The sequence below is a fragment of the Camelina sativa genome, chromosome 6, assembly GCF_030686135.1.
Source record: "Camelina sativa cultivar CO46 ecotype springtype chromosome 6, ASM3068613v1".
Lineage (NCBI taxonomy): Eukaryota > Viridiplantae > Streptophyta > Magnoliopsida > Brassicales > Brassicaceae > Camelina > Camelina sativa.
Window position 1 is genome coordinate 2,360,174 of NC_141885.1, and position 25,858 is coordinate 2,386,031.

Consider the following 25,858-nt stretch of genomic DNA (forward strand, 5'->3'; position numbering starts at 1 on the left):
ACTATGCACTTCTCCACTTCATAAGCGTATGCTTGATTTTTAAATGAAATAGAGTAAATGTAACATATAATGTTGTTTTTCATGTGTATATAAATTTAAAGCAATGTTTTATAATAAAATGGATTGGCATCAATGAGAGCCTCAAATCCGAACAAAAGATGGAGGATCCTACATTTTGAAGTTGACATTTGCTGACGCCATTTCGCAGCAGCCAGTTAGGTTTCAAAAGTGCCAATGATATATTTCTTTGATTAATATATAACATGTAACATTTTTTTTCTATTTTGTTATGGGTTCTTCTGGCTCTCCTTAATCGTAAAGATTATATGCTAATCCTTTTATGTTTTCTTACATTAATCGTTAATGATAATTTTTAATATTGTAATTTGTGGTTTAATATAATGGTTCGAAATAATCTGCATCTTCACGTATATAGAAGAAGAATGGTTGCTTATGCCTATTATTATTTTTTTAGGTTTAAATTTAGTTTATTTATTATGAAATGTATACATTCTTACATTGTAGATTGCATAGTGGTGTACATATTTTTGTTGTAGAATAACTACCAAAGGAAAAAAATCCAGTTATTTAGATAAGTACTCCTATCCACAAACACAAACCACAAGCTAACTTCAATACTTATTTAAGTAATTAAGTCCGTAATTTATTTAAATAAATACTAGAGTTGGCTTATGGTAGCAACTATTTAGTATTGGAGTCCATAATTTTTGTTGCTACCATGAATTCTAGCTCTTTGAATTATTGCTAACAATTACCAATCATGCACTTTACTTTTTCTATAACCCACAGTCTCCTATCCACAAACACAAACCACAAGCTAACTTCAAAATTAATGAACGATTAAATATGTTGGTTTATAATGGTTAATAATAAATTATCTATATGGAAAGCAGAAGTACGAGGCCTTTAATTTTATTTTATGAATATGGACGGATAGAGACGTATCGTGTATTACTGCCACTCTTATGGTTACAAAATAGGAGAAAGCAACTCGAGATAGTTAGGATTATAAAACATAAAACATTCTTCTTATCCGAACCTTTAATCATAAACTATAATTAAATCCTGCAATTATATGATCTAATCAGTGTGTCAGCTATCCAAAGTTCCGAAGAAAAAAAAGTATTCCTATATTTATTTGGTCGGGTCGATATCGATACGTGTACACAATGAATACAGTAGAGATTAAAAATGGCTTACGTAATCTAATAAGATATGTTTAACAAGTGATTAATTAATCAATGTCGGAAGGTAAAGCGTGAGTGGATCACTACCTTAATTTGATTGCTTAATACTATATATAGTGCCAAACATTCTTTTCTTTTCTTTTTTTTTTGTGAAAAATAATTTTGAATTTAGAAACCAATAGCATATACAATCATGTTTTTTTTTTAACTAAAAGACATAGGATTACAAACCTTAAATATAAAATAACTAGTAGATATAACGGAAGAATAGTAATAAATAAATCTTGTGGAAGTGTTATAAAGTGGTGAAAGTGGAGACATTAATTGTGTCATACATCAAAATATCAAATTGTTCCTCACACACTTCCTTTCTAAGATCTTTAAATGATCATATAGTTGAAGCTTAAAATAGGTGAAGCATCACACTTTAATTTGTAGTGCAGTTGGAATTTTCTTGCTACAGGAATTACCCAATGAAGCATGCTCCACATTGACTCCTTAATGTGATTTTATGGCACATAAAAGTTACAATCTTTTATTGATTCGTTTCATCGGTAAACTTTAGAAGAATATATATATATATATATATATTCTCATCTCATATATATATTTACATCATATCAAATACATATGTATATAGAATCTAAAAGAGAAGTCAATTTTTATAAAACTGAAATTAATTTGTTGTCGTTATCTAATGTGTAGCCATTTTTTTTTTTTGACATGTCTATTGTGTAGCCAATTATATAGTCTGTAGTAGATAATTATTGGTGCAACAAAGAAAAAAAGGAAAACACACCCAATCGTCTAAATGGCCAGAAGCTAGTCACTTAGTGAAGAATTTAAAAGTAACTAAAGTCTTTTAAAGTAAATGCAAGTGCGCCAATCTCATAGCAACTGAAGTATCATTGCTCTATCATATCTTTAAAAATTAACTTTCAAATATTTCTAGATAAGTAGTATATATATATTTTATGAAAGTTAGAGAGTTTGTTCGCTATGAAACTGTAGAGCCTAATTTTTTGCTGGAGTGAAATGACAATATTTTCCAGTTACAATATATCTTAATTATTATTATTTCGGATAGCTAACTTTAAAAAAAAAATTGAGACATACTTTTAGACTTTTTAGTCTCTTTTTTTTTCAAGTCCAGTGTTATTTGATTAAAAAAATAGCATGAGGAAAGTGAAAGCCAAGTAAAACAGTAGAAAATAAGACGAAAAAAGTGTAGAAACATATAATATAATTGTTTAGCATACTAAAAGAGTACTATATATCTATGCTAATTACTACCCATCGAGAAGATGGCATCGATCATCCTAATTAGACGTATGTTTACCCTTTTCTTCATTCTAGGTGATTATATTATCTATGGAAAGATCAAATAAAGAGAGATAGAATAGAACATGTAAACAAAATGGTTAAGTTGTGTCTCTTGGAATTTGGTATTTCGTGTATTGGCCACGAAGGATCACTAGAAAATGTTTGGACCCACTCATTACAATTTTCTTGACTTAATTATCAGATTAGCCACTAAAATCCAATTTACAAAGTACATTCATATTCTTTGTTTATATATTTGTGAATGTATGCATTTTTTATAATCAAACATATACTATATACTATATGAAGGTACGTATGTGAAAGTGAATAAAGGAAGAATAGATTTGACATATGTTGTATCACACACATTCGATAAGAATCTAAGTGTCATTCAGTCATTAATGGTCAGATACACCTTTCGAAAATTCTTGCGATAAGACAAAGCCAACGTTTATTTTTGTTTCACTATCTTCATCCGACGGTCAAGTCAATTTTAATATCTCGAAACAATTTTTATTTGTGTCATCCATATCACCTTCTCGTGATCATGATTATTCTAGACTGAAATTCTAGTGGTTAGTAGTCTATCATACGTGTGCATTAACAATATTACTATTACAAGAAAGAGGCAATGTCTTCGATGATGGATATAAGGGCATGTTGGATAATTCCACATATTTTACGAGTGTCTGTAACAATATTAAAAAAATCAAGTTTCAAAAGATATTAATATTTAATTGTGAATAGTTTTAAAATAGAGACATCTTCCCAGAAAATGTCTCCAACAAGGCATTAAAAGAAATCATGTCTTGATTTAAAGACACTCAAACATTAAAATCATATTTTTCTTTTTTTATATTTATGAGAAGACTCCTTCAGTAGGATGAGAGATGGGAATGCTCTAACAATCTAAAATTGGGTAAGTTATAAGATACGATGATATAAAAGAAAACAAAATGTTAGTCATGATATAACAATTCACCCTAGCCGTTTCTCTCTCTGGCACAAGCCCTGATGTTTTCTCCTCTGGCGGCGTCGATTCCGATCGGCGTCGCTGGGAAGCTGTTTCCGCATCACCATGTTCTCCTCTTTCTCTTAAGTGTTGTTTCCTGTTGTTTTGGCGGTGAACGAACTGGAGGTTCACCATGTCTCCACCCTGCAAATCCGGCTTTGCTTCAGCTTCATTGCCTTCCCCTCAATCTGTCTCTCTTGGTGGTCCTCTTGGTGAGGTGATTCTCACAAAGTTCCAGCCTTTCATCGCTATCTCAGGATGCCCATACCACTTTGTGCTTCGTCTTTGTCACGCGCCTCCCTTGAAGTCAACTTTTTCACCTCTCTGCTCCTTGGATCTAGATCCCCTCACCAAGCGTTTGGCTCGGTTGCAGTTGAACAGGAGCTCTGTATTGACGTTGGAGCTGTGCAAGATCTTGCCAAGGCCTCGCGACCCAACCTATGTACCTCATAGCCCCAAGTTTGTTCAAAATCCTCTTCTGCTTTCCTGTAGCATAACCTTGGGTCGATTCATGGAATCAATTTTTCGAAGACTGCAATTGAAACATAATCACCCATGTGTGCTCTGTTGCTGCGAAGTTGTTTTGAGAACCTTGCCTCTAGATCTGCTTAGGTTTGTTACCTTTGACTGTCAAAGATTGATGAGGACCGGCATTATGAACTCGTCTCAACCGAGTGATGGTTACCGGTCCCTCTTGGATCTAACCCCTTGTTTCAGCTGTTCCTTGAAATATCTCAATTGCATCTTTGCTCTACTTGTGCTGAAACCGGAAGCTATAGGAAGATCGGCATTATGACCTTCTCTTCAAGAAGAGAAAGTTACCGACACCTTCCCATTCTTCTCTACACACCTCCCTTGCGACCTGCTTACTCCCAAGTTCAATTCATCAATGTCAGGAAGTGTGTTTCCCCTTGGCAAAGTTTGAAGAATGTCGGCATTTTGACCATAGCTCCATGGGTGTTGGTTACCGAAATCTCCTCAAGTAAACCATGTCCAACCTTAACCCTCCATCCACCATCCTCCTTGCCAATGAGCAGATCAAACCATCTAGTCTCTCGGCCATGGAAACACCTTCAACGTCCCAATGTCAATTTGATAAGGACAATCTACCACTCTTCCGCTGTATCAGCGAATGTGGCGTCGACAACCCCGGATTTAGCTTGTAGTTTGATGCTCTTTTGCTCAAGTCTACAACACCTCTTGGACATGTCTGTCGATTTATCTATCTTTACCTTTGTTGCAGATGTTTGTCTATCAAGCTTTGCTTTGAAAACCTTCACCCTTTGTAACCATGCTACTATGATTAGTTGAATGAAAGTAAGGCTCTGTTTTGTTCAAAAAAATAAAATAAGATATGATGATATCAAAATCGAACTACTATTTTTATTGATAGAGAAATATAGTAGAGAAAACTAACTAATGTGCTATGAACAGTGAAAAATCTTTCTAAATGTGCCATAATCAGTTACACCTTTCCAAATCTGCCATAGCAATGGCATTGGGTATGAAACGAATTACAAAAATATCCTTAGGCCAAACATTAGTAAAAAAAAAAAAAAATTGTCTATCATGAAGTGTAGTGTTCTTTTAAATTTGTCTTTTGTAGACCAGCCTTTATTGTCGTCTATAATCGTTTGTTATGGACTAGATCTGGAAAATCGATTGTTATGGACTAGATGTAAAATCGTTTATTGTGGACAAAATATAATCGGGTGGTGGACAACCTAAAACCTTAGTAGACAATATCGGTGTATTTTTAGTATTGTCTATTATGAGTATGAAAATTGTCTATCATTATGTTTGCGTGTGTATACATTTTATTTTCTATCCGCATATCTTGTTATTTGGTTTATACATTTATTGTGGTAGACTAATTTAAATCACTTTTAATATGATGTCTAGTATTTAATTGTTTAATGAATTTCTTCAAATGATAGACAACTAGTATTAATTTGTTGTCTACTTTGTTTCGGTGGACAAGTTCTAATATGAATATGTTGTCCATCATTCCGTAAAATACTTTTTATCACGCGTCCATCTTTTCTCCCTCGAAACAAATCTTAATTGCAAAGACAATCTGGTAAAATTGAAACTGCCATGTTTAATGAATATGGCAGATTTAAAAATGTTTTACCAATATAACATATTTAAAAAGAATTAGAAAAAATATGGCATAAATAACAAAAATTCCAATATAGTACACAGAAACAATGTTTTTGCTGTCGTTGTTTGATGATATAAGTAGAAGAAAAATAAAAACCTTAACAAAAAGTTAGGAAAAAAACACGTTAACTTAACGTATCGATGTTGCAATCCAAACAACTGTTTTTCTTTCTACAAACACTATATAATCTTCAATGTTCATGAGTAAGATAGATGCATATTACTTGGTAAAAAGGGTTCACTTATTGGATCATAAAAATTAGCATCTCATTTTTCGATTTAAATTAGAAAGAAGACAAATTTGTAAAAAGCTTCTTGCAGTTCTGCTCCCACTTCCAATAAACAAACTATATCAACCTAACAATTTTTGTTTTTGCTATGACTAAACTAACTATCTCTATTTATTTGTCCTTATTACAAAAAATAGAAACAAATGGATTTTAACAATAGCTAAATATATTTGTCCAAAAAATAAAAATCAAATTAAATACGTCATATACGCCGACTAAATTCAAATGATCTCTGATTATGATCCTTTTTTACTCTTCCACCACTATATATTACGAATTATATAGTTTTTTTTTGTCTTCTTCAAATATGCTCTAAATAAACATATTATAATCCATGGGACCCCATTCTACATGATTCACTTAACTCTCATAACATTATAAAACCCTTCTCCTACTTCCTCCTCTTACTTCAAACTAACTCTTCCCAATTCTTCACACAACATATCAAATCATACATACTCATATTTAACCAAACAAAAACAATGATTCCGGCCGAAGTCACCGGATATTTCCAATATCTATCGCCGGAATACAACATAATAAACATGCCTTCTTCTCCAACCTCATCCTTAAACTACTTCAACGATCTGATCATCAACAACAACAACTATTCCTCATCATCCAACAGTCAAGAACTCATGATAAGCAACAACTCAGCTTCCGACGAAGATCATCACCAAAGCATCATAATACTTGACGAGCGGAAACAGAGAAGGATGCTTTCTAACAGAGAATCTGCAAGGAGGTCGAGGATGAGGAAACAGAGACATCTTGACGAACTCTGGTCTCAGGTGATTAGGCTTCGCAACGAGAACAACTGTCTTATCGATAAGCTGAACCGTGTGTCGGAGACTCAAGCTAGTATATTGAAGGAGAACTCCAAACTCAAAGAAGAAGCTTCTGATCTCCGAAAGCTTGTTTGTGAACTGAAATCTAACAAGAACAACGAAAACAGTATTCAAAGAGAGTTTGAAGATAACTAGTATGTCTCATCGGAAGGGCAGAGATTTTGAGTTTGGGTTTTGGTTGTTAATTTCTCGAATAAATATTTGGTAACGTTGATATATTAATATTATAAACATAATATTTCTGTATTGAAGTTAAATAATCTAACTTAGTTCTTGAGCATATTCATGTTCTCTTATATATATAGATAATCATACGATCACAAACGTATAAGTAATACGAAACGTCTCAAATTATATATAGTTCTTGCTCGAACACAAAATTTAACGTAGATTTAGTGTAGAAAATATTTATTTTTATAAAATACTCTAAATGATATGTTTATTTTATTTTTTAATTAAGTTAGGGTATGCATAACCGGATTTTATGTTCGATACAATTCTGCAGAGTCCGGATTTTTACTGATCCAATCTGCAATTTCGTTGTTTTAGATTTATGTCGTTATGTGACTTTTTGGTTTCTATTACTGTAATTGGTTTTACCTTACCGTTCTATCTGTAATTACCAAATCATAATCTATGTTAATATTACGTACTTAGAAAGTACTATGTTTTAACTCGTCTAAACTCTCATAAAATAATGTGAAGTATATATATGTTCTGACATTAGTAATTCGAACACGTAAGAGCTTTCTAGACACAAAGAGAAGAATACTGAAAGGAAAAAAATAGTGGTCGACTGGTCGTATATTTGCACTTTGCACTAGTATTACCAATTACCATCATGTTTTTTTTTTTTTTTAACAAATTTGATTAGTAGGTGTGGTGTATGAGTTGAGTTGTAACTGATCATGTTTTATAAAAAGATAGATAAAGTAGTATAATATAATGTAAATTAATGATGACGACGGCCTCTACTAACAATTTCTGATAGTTTCTGTTCGCCGCATAATAATAAAACTTGCATTGGGCATCATTTGAAACAAGAAAGAAAACAAAAGATTGCTAAAATTGTTGGCCCTTCTTCTTCTTCTTCTTCTTCTTTTAACAAATTTAATCAAATACTTAATCATTAGGTTGTTTTTTCTTATAGATTTTATGAACTTTTCTTTCTTAAAAATATTTTGTATCTATTTAAAGCATCACAACGAGTGTGACAAACCCACCAAACATGTTTTCTTGAATTTCACCTGGCGCATTACTACTATGTAAAAACTTGCGCAATAGCACTAACCGATAGATAATAAGATATCAATCTTTTGCTTTTTCTAGTAACTTTTGACCTACTTTACAAATGGGTGATAATGGTCTTTGTTTATAAACTGCTTCTATTTTCAACCACAAGTTTTATATAAGTATCCGATTACGTTAATGCTATTACTGACCAATATTAACCACATATAAAGAGATCATCCTCGGAATCACAGCTTAGGATTTGGTCGAAATATCTAGAGAACATTATTATAAGAATCGGTTTTGGACCAAGACACAGTACTACAGTAGACAGCATGATCCTTCTGTTCAAAACGCCAGTCGATACAAAAAATGATTCCAAATTAACTATTGATGAATCATTATGACACATTGTCTATTAAAGATTTATTCAATTAGATATTTGGAATTGATATATTCTAAAAAAGTTAATTCATACTTTATAAAAAAAATGAAATGAAATGGTTGACGAGTTCAATCAAGACTGAAAATGAAAGAATACAAATTTTACAAAAGGGAACATAAGAAGACAAGGCATGGTGGAGGCTCTGGTGATAGTGCCTGCCAACAATTTCTAAGCATAGAGCGTTTTCGAGGCTAGTACATTACTAAAGAAAAAAAGTGTATTGTGTAATGCCTAACGTTCCAAGAGCTTTCATATAGTTGGAGACGAAATGAGAATGTGATTATATAAACAAGTAGGTGTTGATGAAGTAGTTTTTAAAGTTCTTAAGGTCAGCTTTTAAAAGCATCTCCAAAACACACTTAATTTTGAAGTTTCTATATCTTCATATGAAGTTTAAGAGTGTTCTTCTCCAATAATAAACTTCACATTTAACTTTATAAGAGTTGGTATTTTGCATTAAAGTCTTTATATAACTGTAACTATAAAATGTAGACATCTCGAATAACTTTGCTCTTAGGTTAGGCTTCCAACGAAAACAGCTGTCTTATCAATAAGCTGAACCACATGTTGGAGAATCAAGATAGTGTATTGAAGGAGAACTCCAAACTCAAATTAAGAATAAGCATCGGAGATTCAAGATCATGTATATATGATGAATGTAGAATAAAGAATTCACACAACAAATTTGTTTAGAGGAGAAAACAAAATCCACTTAACAAACTCTCTCAAAAAAGTTGATATAAAGTTTGACAGAGAACAAATTGTAATCTCTTCACAAACAAAGTATGTTTTTCTCAAGAACTAGAGTTTTTAGTCTTAATTTTTTGGATCCTTTGCATAAGGGACAAATCTCCCTATTTATATGAAGTACTTTTTTTTTTGGAACAAACGTATGGTTTCATTCATTCAAAATCAACCAGTACAAGAGTAACGGATCATAATCCCATAGTTTAGAAGAATACAAAGAAGGGCTTTCCCCAAAGCCTTACACAAAGAAACACAAAACATCAAGTAATGATCCATGAGAGCTTTGAAACAAGTACTTAAAGGTAGCTTGGGACATGTGAGATCATGGTTGCTTGAGTGATCATTCTCGAGGGACCCGAAGGACAACAAGATAGTCATGGTCCTAAGACTCATTGACTTTGAATAGAGAATCGGAGTCAAGTGCCTCACCTTCGTGAGGTGCAAATGCAAAAGCCATGCTTTGACAGAGATTCGGTAGGTAGCAGATTGGGTGGTGGTGATGATGCTGAAGGTAGGTTGCCTAGCCTCGTCAGATGGGAGCCTTAACGTTTCGGGCGAAAGACCAAAGGGCTGCAAACCAAAATAAACATACCAGACAAGGGGACCATAAGCCAAAGATTGCCAGAGAGATGTATCAATCTGTAACGATGCAGGTGGGTCCTCTCTCAGATGCGCCCATAGCCATGGAGATAAAGGAATCCACACAAAGCAGGTAATCAGAATGACAATGAGGAATAAGCGACATGCGTGGGCTTTTGGGATGTTGATATTACAGACAGGATGTGGTTACTGGAGGTGGCGCTGACAGAAGGTTGCTTTGCTTCGTCAAATGAGCATCTTGGAGTATAGGGCATAAGACCATAGAGCAGCATACCTTTACAAACAGACCAAAACAAGGAAGAGTCAACTAGAACAAGCCAGGTAACTATGACAAAAAGTAACAATGCAGGTGGGCTCTCTCTCAAATGGTGCCCTTTGCCAAAGAGATAAAAAATTCCACACAAAGCATGTAATCGGATTGCCAATAAAAGAGTTGAAGCCGACTTGTTCTTATGGGTTGGTGGTAGCATACTCAGGGATTGGTTTAGGGGTTTAGGTTGAGAACTGGATGCGATAGATGGTTCATAAATCAAAATCTATCCAGTTGAGATACCCATTAAGCAATAACACAAGTTGAGCAACAACCAGGGATCTAGCATAAACTCTAAAATCCAAAAACACTCTAGGCCAATGGAGTCTGCAATGCAGTCTTCGAACAAGGAGATCGACCAAAGACCCTAGGAAGTGTTTCTCGGATAACAAGGGAATAGCTAGAGGTAACCTGGATTTTGGAGATTTGGGCAGTAGCACTTGGGATGCTTGCAGACCAAGAGTAGATACTTGGTTCGTCCATACAGATCTTAGAGATACTGTGAGAGACCTAGGAGATGGAGACGCACGGCGGTTGCCTGAAGAGAGTGAAAGGAGCTTCAAACTCTCTGTTGAAAGCATGCTCTGTTCTGCCAAGCTCAACGCGTGACTTGTGTGTGTGAGTGAGGCGGGAGTCGAGTAACGGAGGCGAGTCGAATCTCTGTAGAAACCTTCGTTATCCCTCGGTGTCGTCTTCATCTCGCAAGACTCAGGTGGCGAAGGAGAGGAGGGTGCTACCATGGCGACCACCTCTTCAGATCGAGAGTTGAGGGGGCAATTGGACTCTGGTGCCGCCAGCAGAGAGGCTGAGACAGAGAAACCCGGAGAGGATCTAGCCAAACCCCGACTCCTTTTAGAACAGATGTTAAGCAAGCTTTCACTGCGATTTGGGTTAATTGAGATCGTTTGGTAACGATTCAAAAGAGGAAACAAAAAGGGGAAAAAAGAATGAGACTTTGCTCTAAGATAGTACATGGAACTCGACAGAGGGTTCAAGGACGGGAAATCCCGACGCCGACGGTCAAAAAACCCACCGGCGTCGGAGGATGGTGGTGGTAGTGGTGCCTCGATATTCGTGTTTGGGAGAGAAACTAGGGTGAACTCTCTATTATTTATATGAAGTAATTAGGTTACAAGATAAGTAAAATTTCCTAAAATCTAGATCTAAATCTTCTTTTATGGTATTTTTCTTTTTATGTGTTTGAGAGTAGGAGGTTGGCTTCCGAGAAATAGGAGGTGGCTCGACGATGTCTGTGGACTTTTGCTTACAAGCCCATTTAACGGGCCTTACTCGAGATTCCTTGGTTTAATCGGATCCTAAAATCATTCGGTTTGCCAATTTCTGCACCAACAATGAATAATTGCAAGATCCAAACGGAAAATATGCATCTAAGTGGTGCGTTCAAATTTAAAAAGTAGAAAAAACATTAAAAGCAAAAAAAAAATAAAAGGGACTAAAATGATAAACAAACATATAATTTTTATAATACATGTAAAATGTTAATAATGAATTTATTAAAGAGGTATTATGCCTTTTTCCTTTGTTATTTTTCAAAAATATCCTTTCATGTTGCTCATTTTCAAAAGTACATATTTTCTATATAAAATGATTAAATTCTACGTAAAAAAAAGAAAAGTTAATTTAACATAGTATAGTTGTGTACAAGAAAATAAAAATGAAAACTTTTTTAAAAATAGTATTTTTGAAAAAGAATATCTTAGAAGAGACCCTTTTTAAAAATCATCTTTATCAAAAAAACACATGTAATTTTTTTTGTAAGCCCAAATACTTTTATGAATAAAATTTTAATCTTATGATAAAAAAAAAGGGTAATATTAGTGAATACCACAATTTTGGAAAAAAAATAAGTGAATACCACATTGTCAGAAAAGTTTGGTAACTACCATTTTCAAGAGAAGGATAAAGTCAAAACAACCCTTAAACAAAAGACAAAAGTACAACAACATATTGCTTTTTGTGAAAAAACATGTGAGTTAATAAAAATATCAGTATATACTAAAACAAAAAGCGTATCATTTTTAAAAAAAAGTATTTTCATATTAAAAATCGTGTTTTCAAACGAAAGCATATGTAATCTTCACAAATAACGTGTAATTTAAGAAAATAGATTATTAAAGAGAGAAATATTATGTTGTTACGTGAAATTTGATAAAGTAACATGTTGTCATGTGTAATTTGATAAAATAGCGTGTTACAAAACAAAATGCCATGAATTAAATCAGAAATGCACGACGACGGAAATTGAAATCCAAAGACATATAGTGATATATCTTCTGCAATTTGAAGGAGAAAAACAGAAAAGAATAAATAAACAGAAAAAGAAAGAATTGATGTTGTTTGATGTGTTAGTAAAGTCAATTGTGAAAAAAGAGAGAGGGTGAGAGACCAGGAGGGAAGAGAAGAGAGAGAAAAAGTAATAGAGAAAATTGAGTAGATGTGAGAACATGAAGGAAGAGAAGAGAGAGAAATAGAAATAGAGAATTGAAAGAGAGAGAATTTGTTGTTTATGTGAAAAAAATAATATAATATTAAAAAAAATGTAATATATAAAATAAGTATAAATATAATTATATTTGAAGAGAGATTATTCTCTCACAAACACTATACAATTATGTTATTTTTTTGTATGTTATTTTCTTAATTATGTTTTATTTTTGTGGTATTTAGTCCATATTCTCTAAAAAAATAACATATAAAACGTTTTGACTAAAACAAGAAGCTTTTCCCATTCATCCTTTGAGGATAAAAAAATACAAAACAAATGAAAGAACTATTATTTTGTAAAAATAATTCACATATAGTAGCATAATTGTGTTTAAAAATATTCCGAATTTAAATAATAAAAAGATTGTCACATAAGATATATAGATTCGTATAATTTAAGAAAATAATTGATTTTTTCAAGTAATTCAGATAAGACAAACAGAGCAAAGAGCCCATCGAACCCTAAAGGCCTATCTCTAGATTTTGCACAAGCTGCAACTCACTCACACATACACATAATAGATTCTCGAGTAAACAAATTTTGATCCGATCAAGAAAACAACTCATTGTTGCATTAGATTTGAGAGATCCTACTACTAAATCTAAACTACAAGCATTGAACTTTTTTTTCTCTCATCTCTTTTGCTCTGCTTTCTTCCTCTGGTCAACCACACGAGATTCCTTCCATTCTTATGTAGAAAAGAAGAAGAAAAAACAAAAACAAAATCTGATTTTGGAAAGAGAGGATTTTTCAGAGATGGGTGTCTTCGAAACGGTGAAATCAATCGATTGGGAACAAGAATCGTACCCAAATTACCAAGATTTGGGCTTTTTGCCTCTCTTTGCAGTGTTCTTCCCTTCAGTTCGATTTCTACTTGATAGATTCGTCTTTGAGGTAAAAATTTTAACCTTTTTTTTTTGTTTCTTGTCTTGTTTACCTTTTGTGGGTGTTTTTAAGATTTGTTTTTTTTTTTTTTGTTTCTGCAATCGCATTTATTTCAGTTTTCACCAACCAACAAACCAAAAAAAGTAATGAATTGACACTTGAGAGGACCAATCATTACTCTTGGCTCGTGTCTCTCTGTATGATGAACTTGCTGATCATCAAAGTTTAGATTTTTGTTTTTGAAAGATAAATGCAATGTGGATGAAGTTATAGATTTGGTAGGTGAAAGTTTACATTTTTTGTTTGTTTTATTGGTGGGTTGTAGAAATTGGCAAATCTTGTGATCTATGGAAGGAAGAGTACGAATAAGAGTGACAACATAAAAGAGAGGAAGAAAAATAGTCGAAAAGTACGAAAATTCAAAGAGTCAGCTTGGAAGTGTATTTACTATCTCTCAGCTGAGCTACTTGCTTTATCTGTCACTTATAATGAGCCTTGGTTCTCAAATACTCTCTACTTTTGGATTGGTCCTGGTGATCAGATTTGGCCTGACCAACAGATGAAGTAAGAGTTTTTTTTCCTCTCTTTTGTGATGGGAGTTTGGTAAAATATGATTCTCTGAACTAATCTTGTTTTTTTTTTTTTTGGTTATGTGCAGGTTAAAGTTGAAGTTTTTATATATGTTTGCTGCTGGATTCTACACGTACTCTATATTCGCTTTGGTGTTTTGGGAAACAAGACGGTCTGATTTCGGAGTTTCGATGGGTCATCATATCACAACTGTTATTCTCATTGTCCTCTCCTACTTCTGCAGGTACATATATGTTTATACACTAGTTTTGTGGAGGGAAGGAAAGGAAAGGGATCCATCTTTACTCTGTTCTTCTTTTGTTTTTCGAATGTTGGTGATGTAGGTTATCTCGTGCTGGTTCTGTTATTCTTGCACTTCATGATGCGAGTGATGTGTTCTTGGAAATTGGGAAAATGTCTAAATACTGCGGAGCTGAGACGCTAGCGAGTATCTCCTTTGTTCTTTTCGCCTTGTCATGGGTTGTTCTACGTCTCATTTACTATCCTTTCTGGATCCTTTGGAGCACAAGGTTTGTAAATATCCTCTTGAGTGTTTTTCTTGCCTTTTTGATGTATGTAATGTGATTTTTTTATTTGCAGCTATCAAATTATTATGACTGTGGACAAGGAAAAGCATGCTATCGATGGGCCGATCTTGTACTACATGTTCAACACACTTCTGTATTTTCTGCTGGTTCTTCATATATTCTGGTGGGTTTTGATCTACCGGATGCTTGTGAAACAAGTACAAGATCGAGGCAAGCTTAGCGAAGATGTCAGATCAGGTACGCAAGAAAAAGTCTATGATGATATCTTGGACCATTTAGGCAGAGAAACCAACTCTACTAATGTTCATGTCTTTTGCAGATTCCGAAAGCGACGATGAACACGAGGATTGATCGCATGTTTGGGGATACTCAAAGAGACTTCAGAGTTCAACATCAAGCCGGATTCAGTGCAGGGTGGTTTTGCTTTAGAAGAAGTTTTAACAGTTCCGGAGGATCATAACTGGATGAAACCGTTTTGAATAGATCGGTTTCTCAATCTGATTTGAATTTTTGAGTTTATTGGTTTTCTCTATAAAGTTTGAGCAAATTCAAGATTTTGATTAGACACTCCACTGCTCAAACTGCTTCATTTCTTGTTTATTTTGTTCTTCTATAGTTTTTTTTTTTTTTTAATTTATGGACTTCATTTATGCTTTTGCAATAATAACACAAAATTCCTTGTATCATATAAACTCTCATCGTAAATTAGCTCCTTGGGACTTGGGAGGACTGTGTGGCGTTTTTCCATCAAGCTTTGCCAGACTTTGTTGAAAGTTGACTAGACTGTGCCATGTGGTACCAATATCTGTATGTTGTTTCTTGTTTTTTTCCTGATGATAAGCATGTTAGGGATAGATAGGGTGTGAAGGTATAGATGAATGTATGTTAGACATAGATAGGGTGTGAAGGTATAGATGAATGTATGTTAGACATAGATAGGGTGTGAAGGTATAGATGAATGTATGTTAGACATAGATAGGGTGTGAAGGTATAGATGAATGTATGTTAGACATAGATAGGATGTGAAGGTATATATGAATGTCATAGGATGTGATGTATAAGATGGATGTATAGGCCAGGTGTGAAGTATGTATAGGATGTGAAGGTGTATAGATGAATGGTAGGCATAGATGAATAGCCGACACATACGCGTGTGTGTGTGTGTGTGAGCGTAGAACTTGAGACAAATGAACTAGGGACAAAAATGATCAACACGAACCCAAAGAAACAATCGCTAATTACACCCAAAAAAAAAAAAGAAACAATCGCTAAACATACAAAAGAAAAAGAAATTAAAAAAAACAAACGTTAAATCGCAAAAGTCATAGTTGTGCAGCACGCCAAAATAAAATAGAATAAAAAACAGTGTTGCAAAAGGCGATAGTCACCAAAGAACGCACACAAATCTTTTCTGCCAATCTATCTCTATTTCGTTTTGAAGTAAAAACATGACGAAGAAAACAAAATACAACTCTTTCTATCTCTCTCGATCTTGGCGAAACACAAAAACCAGTTCGCCAAGCAATTAGTCTAGATATGCGCCAAGCATTAATAAAAATCCCACGGACACTCGAAAATAGCATGATTAGTTTCTGTTCGGACACCACCACACCTCCTCACCACACTACATACACAATTTTGGTGAACAACATATCGACCAAAAAAAACAATCCCGGTTTTTCTTAAGGATTTCTACTTGCATACTAAATATATACCGGATTACGTGAAATCAGGTATCATTGTTAGTTCCACGTATTTATCTGAGTATTGATCAAATTTGTTAAAAATATAAAGTCATTCTCTTAAGTTTTGTAGTTATTTTTTTTATATATCTTCAAAATTTAATATTTTATTAATATAATTAATATAGATACAAAAAAAAAAACTTTAACTACAAGTCTACAACTAATTTAAAATCAAAGGAGTACACTGAAGTACATTTTGTGTTATGCCCTTTTATTTTTGTTTATTTAAAAAGTTATTTACAACATTAACCTCTAAAAATTTTCCAAAACTAACATTACTCCAGATTTTGTTTCCTAAATATTTTATATTTCATTTCAATTAAAAAATAACAGCAATGAATATGGAAATAGAAATTATCATATATTTAACCATACATTATATTGTGTTTTGAAGATATTATATATCTGAATCCTTCGTAAACAAAGAAAAAAACAACTTGATTCCCATTTGTTTTCCAAAATATGTGAGCTTTGATTCTTAACGTAAAAAAAAAATTCGATTGACAATTATTTAAATATTATAATTAACATATATAAACTTAATAAAATTTTTAATTATTACGAATATGTAAAATTAAAAAATTCTAAAATATTATATAATGTGGTTATATAGTAGATGAGTTATAAAGAGAACATGTTGAAATTAATAAAATATTATTAAATTTGTGTTAGTACGGTTAAATCTTCATTTAATTATTTATCAACACTACTAATATTAAAATATTTGACATAAAATCAAGTTGATTTAACTAAGATTGTATAAAATAATTAAATCATTAGAAAATATGTGACTTAATCAAAGCGTATAATTACTGATTATGTATTTAGATCCCTTATTTTTTGTTATAATAATTAATATTTAATATCAAGTTGTATTGTATACAAAGAAAAAAAAAATAACAAATAATATAAATATTTAGCCGCACAACAACGAAAAAATTTAGTTATTTCTCTATTTACAAAATATTCAATATTTAATAAATAGATACAACATAAAATAGAAATTATATGTAGGCGCTGTAGTGCGGATTAAAATCTAGTTAAATTTATAAAATCGAAAACACGGGAGCATTTTGCTAACAAATATATTGAAAAGAAAGAACAGTCTCATTAATAAATGGAAAAGAAAAAGAAAAGAGAAATAAAAAATCAGCATTTACTTAGGCGCACAATAGCGACACTCGCCTTTGAGATTTGTTTGGGGGTTTTAGCTGTCTGTCTTGGCCGAGAAGACTGAACCATTGCTAACAATAAGAAAACAATCTTTTGGGGGTTCGTCATCGATCGATTCTACTGCAAAAAAAGGTACATCTTTTTCACTTCCTTCTCCGCACTTAACCCTAAATTTTCTTGCTTTTTGTTCCCTGGGTCGTCTCTCGTTGCGATTCTCGTATACATCTCGCTTCAATTGATAACTCTCTAGTTTGCTTCACAACTCTTGCAATGTATAGATTTTGAGACTTTTCTGTAGATTCTGAGTTTGAATCGTTACCCTGTTCTTAAGGATTTTGAGTTTCAGTCTCTTATGCACTGTTCAGTAGATTGTAAGAAGCTTGATTTTGGGCTACCAGTGTGATTCGTATGTTTGGAAAAGATTCGATTTTTCTTTGTTAGTTTTTTTTGGGTTTCTACAGTTTTCTTTTGTTTGGATTAGAAATGTTGAAGGAATCAAATTCAACGATTAAGCATAAGATCTGAACCAGCTCAGTAGATTTTGAAGTCTCTTAGGTTACTTTTAAGTAGTTCTTTGAAGAAGAAGATCTATGACTTGTTTGATGATTTACATCTTTTTTTTGGCATTGCTTGTGGAGTATAAGTTGAGTTGCTGTTCTTATATGTCTACGAACCAACCCAAGTCTGCTTTTGATTTAGTTGATCTCATTCATATTTGGAATATGAGATATTTGATCCTGTGACTGTTATATTTTTGGTGCTTTCATGATGGGTTTGATCAGAATCAAAGAACTGTTTGTGTTTGCATCACCTGATTTGGGGTTTACGTGACATTGTTGTTTATCTGATTCTCATGGTTATCTAGGAAACTTTATTTAATCAAGATCTGTGATTCCATGATTGTCAACTCTTTGTAGGTAATGTATACACACAATGTAGATGAGGTATTTTGAAGTTCCCGTTGCATTACCTAACTGCATCTTGGTTTCGTGTCTTGGTACAGGTTTGTGAGATTTCGATAAAAGCTAAGAAGAAATGGAAGATGTACTTACCCAGAATCCTCCACCTTCAAGATTCTTCCAAGAAGATCTTAACAACTTTGTTCCCCCACCCGAAACACTTCCATCTCCTTTCATCATATTCTCAAACCCGAAACCTGAACTGCCCCTCCGACCATCTCTACTCATCATAGCCATATCTTCACCTTCTCTCTATATTTCCCACAGTTTACCTTCAAAGACTCTCCTTGGAAGTCTCATCATGCCTGAAGTCCCGTTTTCTGGAAACACCATAGAACCTTCTTTGGAAGACAAATCCTGCAACATATATTCCTTAAGTGACACCAATGATAAAAACTCAATCCTCCTCGTCTCTGTTCAGCTTCCTGTATCTCCTGAACGGTCTAACCTAGTGTCGAGGTTGCTCATTGGCCAAGACATCATCCCCGAGCGGGTTATAATCTTGGATTCCATTCAGAGCCGTAACTTCAGAGGTAAACTCTCACCAGACGAAACATTGGCAGCTAAACTTGAGTCATCCGCTGAGAAGAAAGCTACAAGTCACTTGGTGAATCTGGATTACTTCCCATCAGGGAGTGTAATCGACGGTCTGAGTGCTTCACTTTTGAGCCGGTGTCAGCTAAAGAACATCAGAGGAACATTGGTGATCTCATGGCCTGAGTTTGGTCCTTCAGTGATAAGATTTGTTGGAGCTCTGTTGAAGCACATTGTCCCGAGTTTGGATCTCGCTAGTGTGAACAAAGATCTCGAGAAGAATTCGTCAAGAGCTGGTCTTAAAAAGGATGCTTGGATCGACTCAGATTTATATACATGATTCAGAGAGAGACATGGAAGCTTTCTCAAAAAAGTTGTTTATTGTTTCTATGCTTAGTTGGACAAAACAGAGACCTTTAGGTGTGTGCTTGTGTTGTCCTCATTGCAAAAACAGTTTTTCAAGTTTTAGTCTCCACCTACCCGTATACGTAGGGAAAGTCGCATGTTGTCTACACTCTTAAACTGAGATTATTAATGGTTTTGGTTTCAATCAAATTTTCCTCAGGCCTTCATCGCAAAATAAGCCTATGCATGCATGCAAACATCACTCCCAAAATAGATAAAGAAAAAATTGGAAATTAAGGATCCATTAGGAATTTAGAAATAAAAATGGAAAAACTAGAATTTTCTAATTCCAATGTCAGCATGCGAACGTCCTTATAAGTAAATAGGAGAAAAGGATTGAAGACACGAAGAAGAAGAAGCCAAAACATATCATGAGTTTGTTCAAAAAGGGCAAGATTGCTTCGTCCTCTACAGAGGGAGGAAGAAAAAGCAGAAGTAAATACACCGAAGATGATGCACCACGGAAGAGAATCAAAAGAGAAAGCAGGAGATGATGCATCATGGAAGAGAGAAACAAAGGTGGTTGAGATACCCAACGACGATGTGTTAGACGAGATTATGGTGAGGCTTCCAGTGGAATCCCTACTTAGATTCCAAAACGTGTCTAAACATTGGGGGCATATACGATAAAGTCTAGGTATTTCATGAAGAAATACCCAAATTTATCTGTATCTATGAAGGTAGAGACCTGTCTACGCCATTAAACATTACTATAAAGACCATGAGGTTGGAGTGGTCTTTGACTCGTCTAGTCGAAGAAGAAGAATACTTAACAAGCAATAAATACAGAGAGAGGACGATGCTGTTTTCCAAGAGTTTTGATGGTTCTTTTCTGCTTAGTGGTGTGGACATGACAGAACCAATCGAGGTGATAAACCCAGACACAAAGTGGTCTCAGAAGCTCCCTCTTTCCAGGTTTCAACAGAAGCATTATGAACATAAAAACTAGTGGTTGCATACGATTAAACACACCTCATTGTTGCATGAAGCCATGAAGGACAGGAGAAAAGTAACAAGAACACCTCAACATCATGCGAGGTTTTCGATTTCAGTGCTAAGAAATGGAGGCAGGTGACTCCACCTCCTCATCATCATAGGATAAAGCACGAGCATGCACCAGCTTTTGCTAACGGATGGCTTTATTGGCTCAGCAAAGGAAAGACTAAGTTAGTTGCTTTTGATCTTCACATGGAGGTGTTTCGAATAGTTCCAAATCCGATTATTGATGCATCATCATCTGTTGATATGTTTATGGAAATTGTAGATGATGACCGTGGTCTTGTGTTGACTTTCAGAGACAGATGGAGATGGTCGCAGATGGTATGCAACACGTTTGAAGGCTCACTAACCACAACATAGGAGGGACATTATCGATAATGGACAAGATGTTCTCCTTTGACTTGAACAAGATTACTTCCAATTGGTTTGATTCTCATTACTCTTCGCTCCTCAAACTTATGGCACTTTCCAAAATGCCCGGTGACAAGATGCTCTCAAGACCCTGTTCCAAAAGTCTCTCCCTATCTGAACCCCTAAACTTTACTCTCATTGACAATTGCATCTTTCCTCATTCTCGGCCTCCTCGTCGCATTGACAGTGCTCTTCTTCCTTATTTTCCAAGTTTTGCATGTCCCTTGTGATCCCTTGTGATGAAAGTCCACTTCTTTACGTGCTCTTAAAGCTACACTTTCAGCTGTTTTATAGTTTTTGCATCAACTAGTCCTATTTAAGTGTCTTACTAATCTCACTCTTTAAGTCTCAAGAAGCTCTCAAGTCTCATCTTTCTTGAAGAAACAGAGGAATCTCATTTAAGTAAAGATCGAACAGAACCGTATCTATAGGATAATTTTTTGGACAGGCACTTAGAAAAAGATATGTCTTTCTGACACCAAAACCTGTACAAGATTGTAGCATAAAACAAAAATACACAAGTTTATATATGTTTTTGACAAACCCAAATCGATATATACTTTCTAATGTCATCTTGGACCTGATAACTCCATAGCTTGAACCAGCACCGAGGAATCGTCTGTAAGATCTGAATAACGTTCAGAGGAAGAAAACTCGTTAGGTTTACTGTAACTTCTATTGGTTTCTGCTCTCTGAGAAGAAGCTTCCCATTTCTCAACAAGACCATCGCCTTCAAGCATTCTCACAACTTCAGACATCTTAGGACGGTGAACCGGAAGATACTGTGTACAAAGCAAAGCCACTTGAACCATCTCTTCCACTTCGATTCCATCGTAGTTGCTCTTCAAATCCTTGTCTACTATCTGTTCTAGCTTCTTCTCTTGTTGTAGTTTCTTCACCTACAAGTAATCCCAAAGGAAACCCCTAGAAGTGAGTATTTTGACCTAATTGAAACAAGAATATCATTTTTTTTAACTCTTTTACTTCTTACCCAATCAAGAATGGCTCCTCTCTGGTTTGCTGCTTTTCCGAATTCAAGAGCTCTCAATCCAGTAATCAATTCGAGAAGAAGAATCCCGAAACCGAACACATCTGTCTTCTCCGAAGATTGTCCTGTTGAGAGATACTCAGGTGCAATGTGACCAACTGTTCCTCTCACGGCGGTTGTCACGTGCGACTCCTCATGATCCAAAAGCTTAGCCAACCCGAAATCTCCGACAACCCCTTCACAGTAATCATCAAGAAGTATGTTAGCAGCTTTGACGTCACGGTGAATGATCTTTGGATCGCATTGCTCGTGCAAATACAGTAACCCTCTTCCTGCTCCTAATGCTATCCGCTTTCTTGTGCCCCAATCCAATACCGGTTTAGCTGCGAAAGGCCATTCACACGAATCATAAACCGTGTCAATTCATGTATAGGAATCGAGCTTAATTAGTGGTGTTTAAACTACCTTTGAGACGAGAAGCGACACTGCCATTGGACATGTAAGGATAAACTAGAAGCCGTTCAGAGGAAGTAGTACATAAGCCGTAAAGACGGAGGAGGTTCCGGTGCACGGCGAGGCTTATCATCTCAACCTCAGTCTGAAACTGAATCTCTCCACCGCCATTATTTACATCCTTCAATCTCTTGACCGCGATGATGGTTCCATCGTGAAGACAACCTTTATACACATTCCCAAACCCTCCTTTTCCGACAAGATTCTTGCTGCTGAAGTTACTCGTTGCAGATTGAAGTTCTTTGAAACTAAACCTCCTTAGATTCCCTAAACATACTTCTTCCTTGTTTTGCTCTAAAAAAGGTGCAAATTCACATCGCATTCAATAGATTGCAGTTAAAAAAGATATGATTTTTTCAATGTGAAACTTACCATTAATGTCAAAGAATAATACTTGTTTGTTATGTCTTCTTCTCCACCAAAGAAGAAAACCAAAGCCAATGATCAACAAGAAAACACAAGCAAGGCTTAAACCGAAAGCTACCGCAATTTTCCGGTTTTTTGTTCCTCCATCAGATGATTTATCTAACCAAATAACAACAAAAAAAACGGTTTAGCTTACATTCCATAGGATTCAGTTATCACATTCGTTTTTTTTTAAGACTGAATTTTTTTAGATTTAACTTACTTTGAGAACTGTTCAAGGTAATTGACATTGGCTTAGGTTGAGTCCCATTACAATCTTTTTCAGTTCCAGTTGGACAAATCTGAGGATTGCCCATTACACTGGATAACAAGTAACAAAAACTGTTAAATAAAAAACTATATAGTATAACTTTGGTAACGTTTAGAAGTGGATAAATTACAGAGAAAAGACAATGGAATTTACAATTACACTGTTTCTTTCTCAAAACAGAGTAAAAACAGAGCAGACATATATTCTTTCACAGAAATAGACTTACTTGAATGTTTTGGCAAGTGATCTTGGAACTGGTCCACTCAAGTTATTGTACGAAAAATCCCTAAAACAAATAATTTCGAAATATATGAACATATATACATACATTATTTATATATAAAGAAGAAAATGAAAAAAAAAATAAAATAAAAAGAAAGAGAATGTACAAAAAAGTGAGTTGGGTCATGTTTGCCAATGAGCTTGGAATTGTTCCTGTCAGGCTGTTATTATTAACCCTCCTGCTCCACAATTTTCAACACAAAAACAATCTTTCCATAAATAGTTTTATAAATTATATATATAATGAAAAGTTTTGATAAATGGATAAAATCTTACAAGTACTGAAGATTTGTGGAATGAGAAAGAGTGAGTGGAATTTGACCAGTGAAGTTATTAGTAGAGAGATCAAGTGTTTTGAGTTTCATCAATTTCCCAATCTCATGAGGGATATGTCCTGTTATGTAATTGTTCTGCAATAGCCTGTATCAAAAAACAAGTACAGTAGAATATTTATAGTAAATAAGAGATGAAGAAACAATGCCTTAATTGCTTAAAGAAAAAACTTACACAGTCTGTAGATATGTTAAATTGCCAATACTTGATGAAAGAGTTCCTGACAAGTCCTGGCTTGGAGCTCCTCTACATACACATATAAGTAAAAAATTGTGAACATGCTTACACATATGTGTGCTTGTGTGTGTGTGTGTGTGTTTTGTGTGTTGTGTGAGTGCTTACAGGCTTAAGACAAAGCCATCAGGAGAGCAAGAAATCATGTTCCAGCTACATGGATCAACTGCTGTGTCATCCCAATTCATTAGAACTCCATGAGGATCAATCAGTGAGCTTTTGATTCCTATTAAGGCAAGAACTAAAAAAAAAAGGAAGCATGTTTTAACAAGATAAACAAAAGACAGAGAGAGGAAGAAGATTATGTTTTGATGAATATTACCTTCATAATTAACACCTTTGTCTGTGAGCTCTGCAGAAGAAAAAGAGAGGAAACAGATAAAGAAGAAGAAGGTTACAGAAAACAAAGCACAACTCTTTTTGACTTCTCTTGTTCTCTGCATCATCTTTGTCTTAATCAAAGTTTGTTCTTCTTGCATCAAAACTTGAGATTCTTAATCTCTCTAAGGTGCAGAGTTTGAGGTTTCTTTCTCTTTTGTATATGAAATATTCAGCTTTCAGTTCCTTGTTTGGAGGTTACTAGGGAAAACGATGGAACAGAGGATTTTGATTTGGAAGTGTATGTGACTGAGAGTGAAAGAGAGAGAAGGAGAGAAAGGCAAAGATTTGTCTGCCAATTATTATCTAATAGCCCTTTAAGACTGTAAACTGGAAAAGGTCAGGGTGAAAAAAAAAATGGTTATGTTTTTTTTTTTTTGAGAAAAAAAATGGTAATGTTTCTTTGCATTGTTTTCAAGCATTTGAGAAAACATTCAGATAAGGTTTTTTATGTATTATCGTTATGAAAAAATAAAGATTTACAAACTTTCTACAAATATGAGAATAGAGAATTTGTAACAAAAACTAAAGATTTACAAACTTTCTCCATTTGTAAGTTATGTATATGTTGGATTCCAAAGCTCTGGTTGTTCTATGTCTAGAGGATCAATAGACTCAATCTTCTCGGATCTATCTAGGACGGCAACAAACGATAAAATAGGATATTTTGGGATAGGAACAAACATATGAACGTAAAATATTCAAATGGAGCAGGTAAAAAGTGAATTCATGTGGTAAGCACCATTAAACTGTTATTTTATTTAACCTAATAAAAGTATAAAACTATAAGTAAGTGGCCTCGAACAAATAGAGTGTGTGTGAAAGACTCATTAATCATATATATTTGATTTATAAAAAAAAATCTTTTTACAAAAAAAAGTGTGAAATTATTTTGATGTAACACAAAGTGGGATAAACTGTGAATGATACAGTGGGACACTCGTTGTGCCTATGAGAGACACTGTGAGTCTGTGACGAGTGAATTTTCCTTTTTTCTTTTCTTTTTCATTTTTTAATGACTCGCTTTAATTCTGCTTTTATTCCCACTAATCACTCTTAATATTTATTACTATCTTCATAACTATTCATTAATGTATTAAAAATTAAAAATTGTTCTTCTTTTTTCTATCAAAAGTATTCTCTGAATTTGTTAATTGTTATAAAGTATTTTTGTCAACCATTTTTATAAACAGTTTGATTTAAAATATATATAACGTATCATGTGCTATAGCCAAATGGATGGGTTTTTTTTTCGTTATGTCAAATGCATATTTAAAGCGGTGGAATATCATGAGGTACTTTGACAAATATATATATATATATATATATATATTAGAGGGGCAGGATTAAGAATTATTAAGAAATTAATAATATGAAAAACACAAATGAAGTTAAAATGAGAAACTCCAAAACTCGAAATGCCAAATAAAGAATCAATGATTGACAGCTTTACAATTGGTCGAAAATTAAAGAAAAATATTAGAAGAACAAAATAAACAATATAAATAACTTAGCTAATTTTTAAAAATGTGGATGAAGTAAT

General features: G+C 34.0%; 4 protein-coding genes and 1 pseudogene across 5 annotated transcripts; 4 read left to right on the forward strand and 1 right to left on the reverse strand.

Annotated features, from left to right (window-relative positions):
• The first annotated feature begins 6,390 nt into the window (after positions 1-6,390).
• LOC104790163 (uncharacterized) lies at positions 6,391-7,124 on the forward strand. Its single transcript, XM_010515864.3, has one exon. The coding sequence runs from the start codon at positions 6,479-6,481 to the stop codon at positions 6,977-6,979; it is 501 nt and encodes a 166-aa protein (XP_010514166.1). The 5' UTR covers positions 6,391-6,478; the 3' UTR covers positions 6,980-7,124.
• Positions 7,125-13,082: 5,958 nt separating this feature from the next.
• On the forward strand, positions 13,083-15,371 carry LOC104790164 (ceramide synthase LOH1). The gene is made up of 6 exons (XM_010515865.3): positions 13,083-13,576; positions 13,893-14,131; positions 14,226-14,381; positions 14,482-14,667; positions 14,738-14,922; positions 15,005-15,371. Exons 1-6 carry the CDS (start codon positions 13,439-13,441, stop codon positions 15,034-15,036), a joined length of 936 nt encoding a protein of 311 aa, XP_010514167.2. The 5' UTR covers positions 13,083-13,438; the 3' UTR covers positions 15,037-15,371.
• A 2,165-nt stretch (positions 15,372-17,536) lies between these two features.
• On the forward strand, positions 17,537-19,651 carry LOC104790165 (uncharacterized). The gene is made up of 2 exons (XM_087455832.1): positions 17,537-17,735; positions 18,607-19,651. Exon 2 carries the CDS (start codon positions 18,639-18,641, stop codon positions 19,434-19,436), a length of 798 nt encoding a protein of 265 aa, XP_087311958.1. The 5' UTR covers positions 17,537-17,735; positions 18,607-18,638; the 3' UTR covers positions 19,437-19,651.
• Positions 19,652-19,951: 300 nt separating this feature from the next.
• LOC147942158 (putative F-box protein At1g12855) lies at positions 19,952-21,141 on the forward strand (annotated as a pseudogene).
• A 141-nt stretch (positions 21,142-21,282) lies between these two features.
• On the reverse strand, positions 21,283-24,941 carry LOC104790166 (protein CLAVATA3 INSENSITIVE RECEPTOR KINASE 6-like). Of its 2 annotated transcripts, XM_010515867.3 has the most exons (11): positions 24,260-24,941; positions 24,046-24,178; positions 23,878-23,949; positions 23,647-23,790; positions 23,478-23,549; positions 23,315-23,374; positions 23,041-23,138; positions 22,785-22,937; positions 22,365-22,706; positions 21,903-22,282; positions 21,283-21,810 (listed from the first exon to the last, which is right to left on the reverse strand). In XM_010515867.3, exons 1-11 carry the CDS (start codon positions 24,414-24,416, stop codon positions 21,481-21,483), a joined length of 1,941 nt encoding a protein of 646 aa, XP_010514169.2. In that variant the 5' UTR covers positions 24,417-24,941; the 3' UTR covers positions 21,283-21,480. The 2 variants fall into 2 exon arrangements, with proteins under 2 accessions (XP_010514169.2, XP_087311870.1); XM_087455744.1 differs by having other exon boundaries at positions 24,046-24,566.
• Between the last annotated feature and the right edge of the window lie 917 nt (positions 24,942-25,858).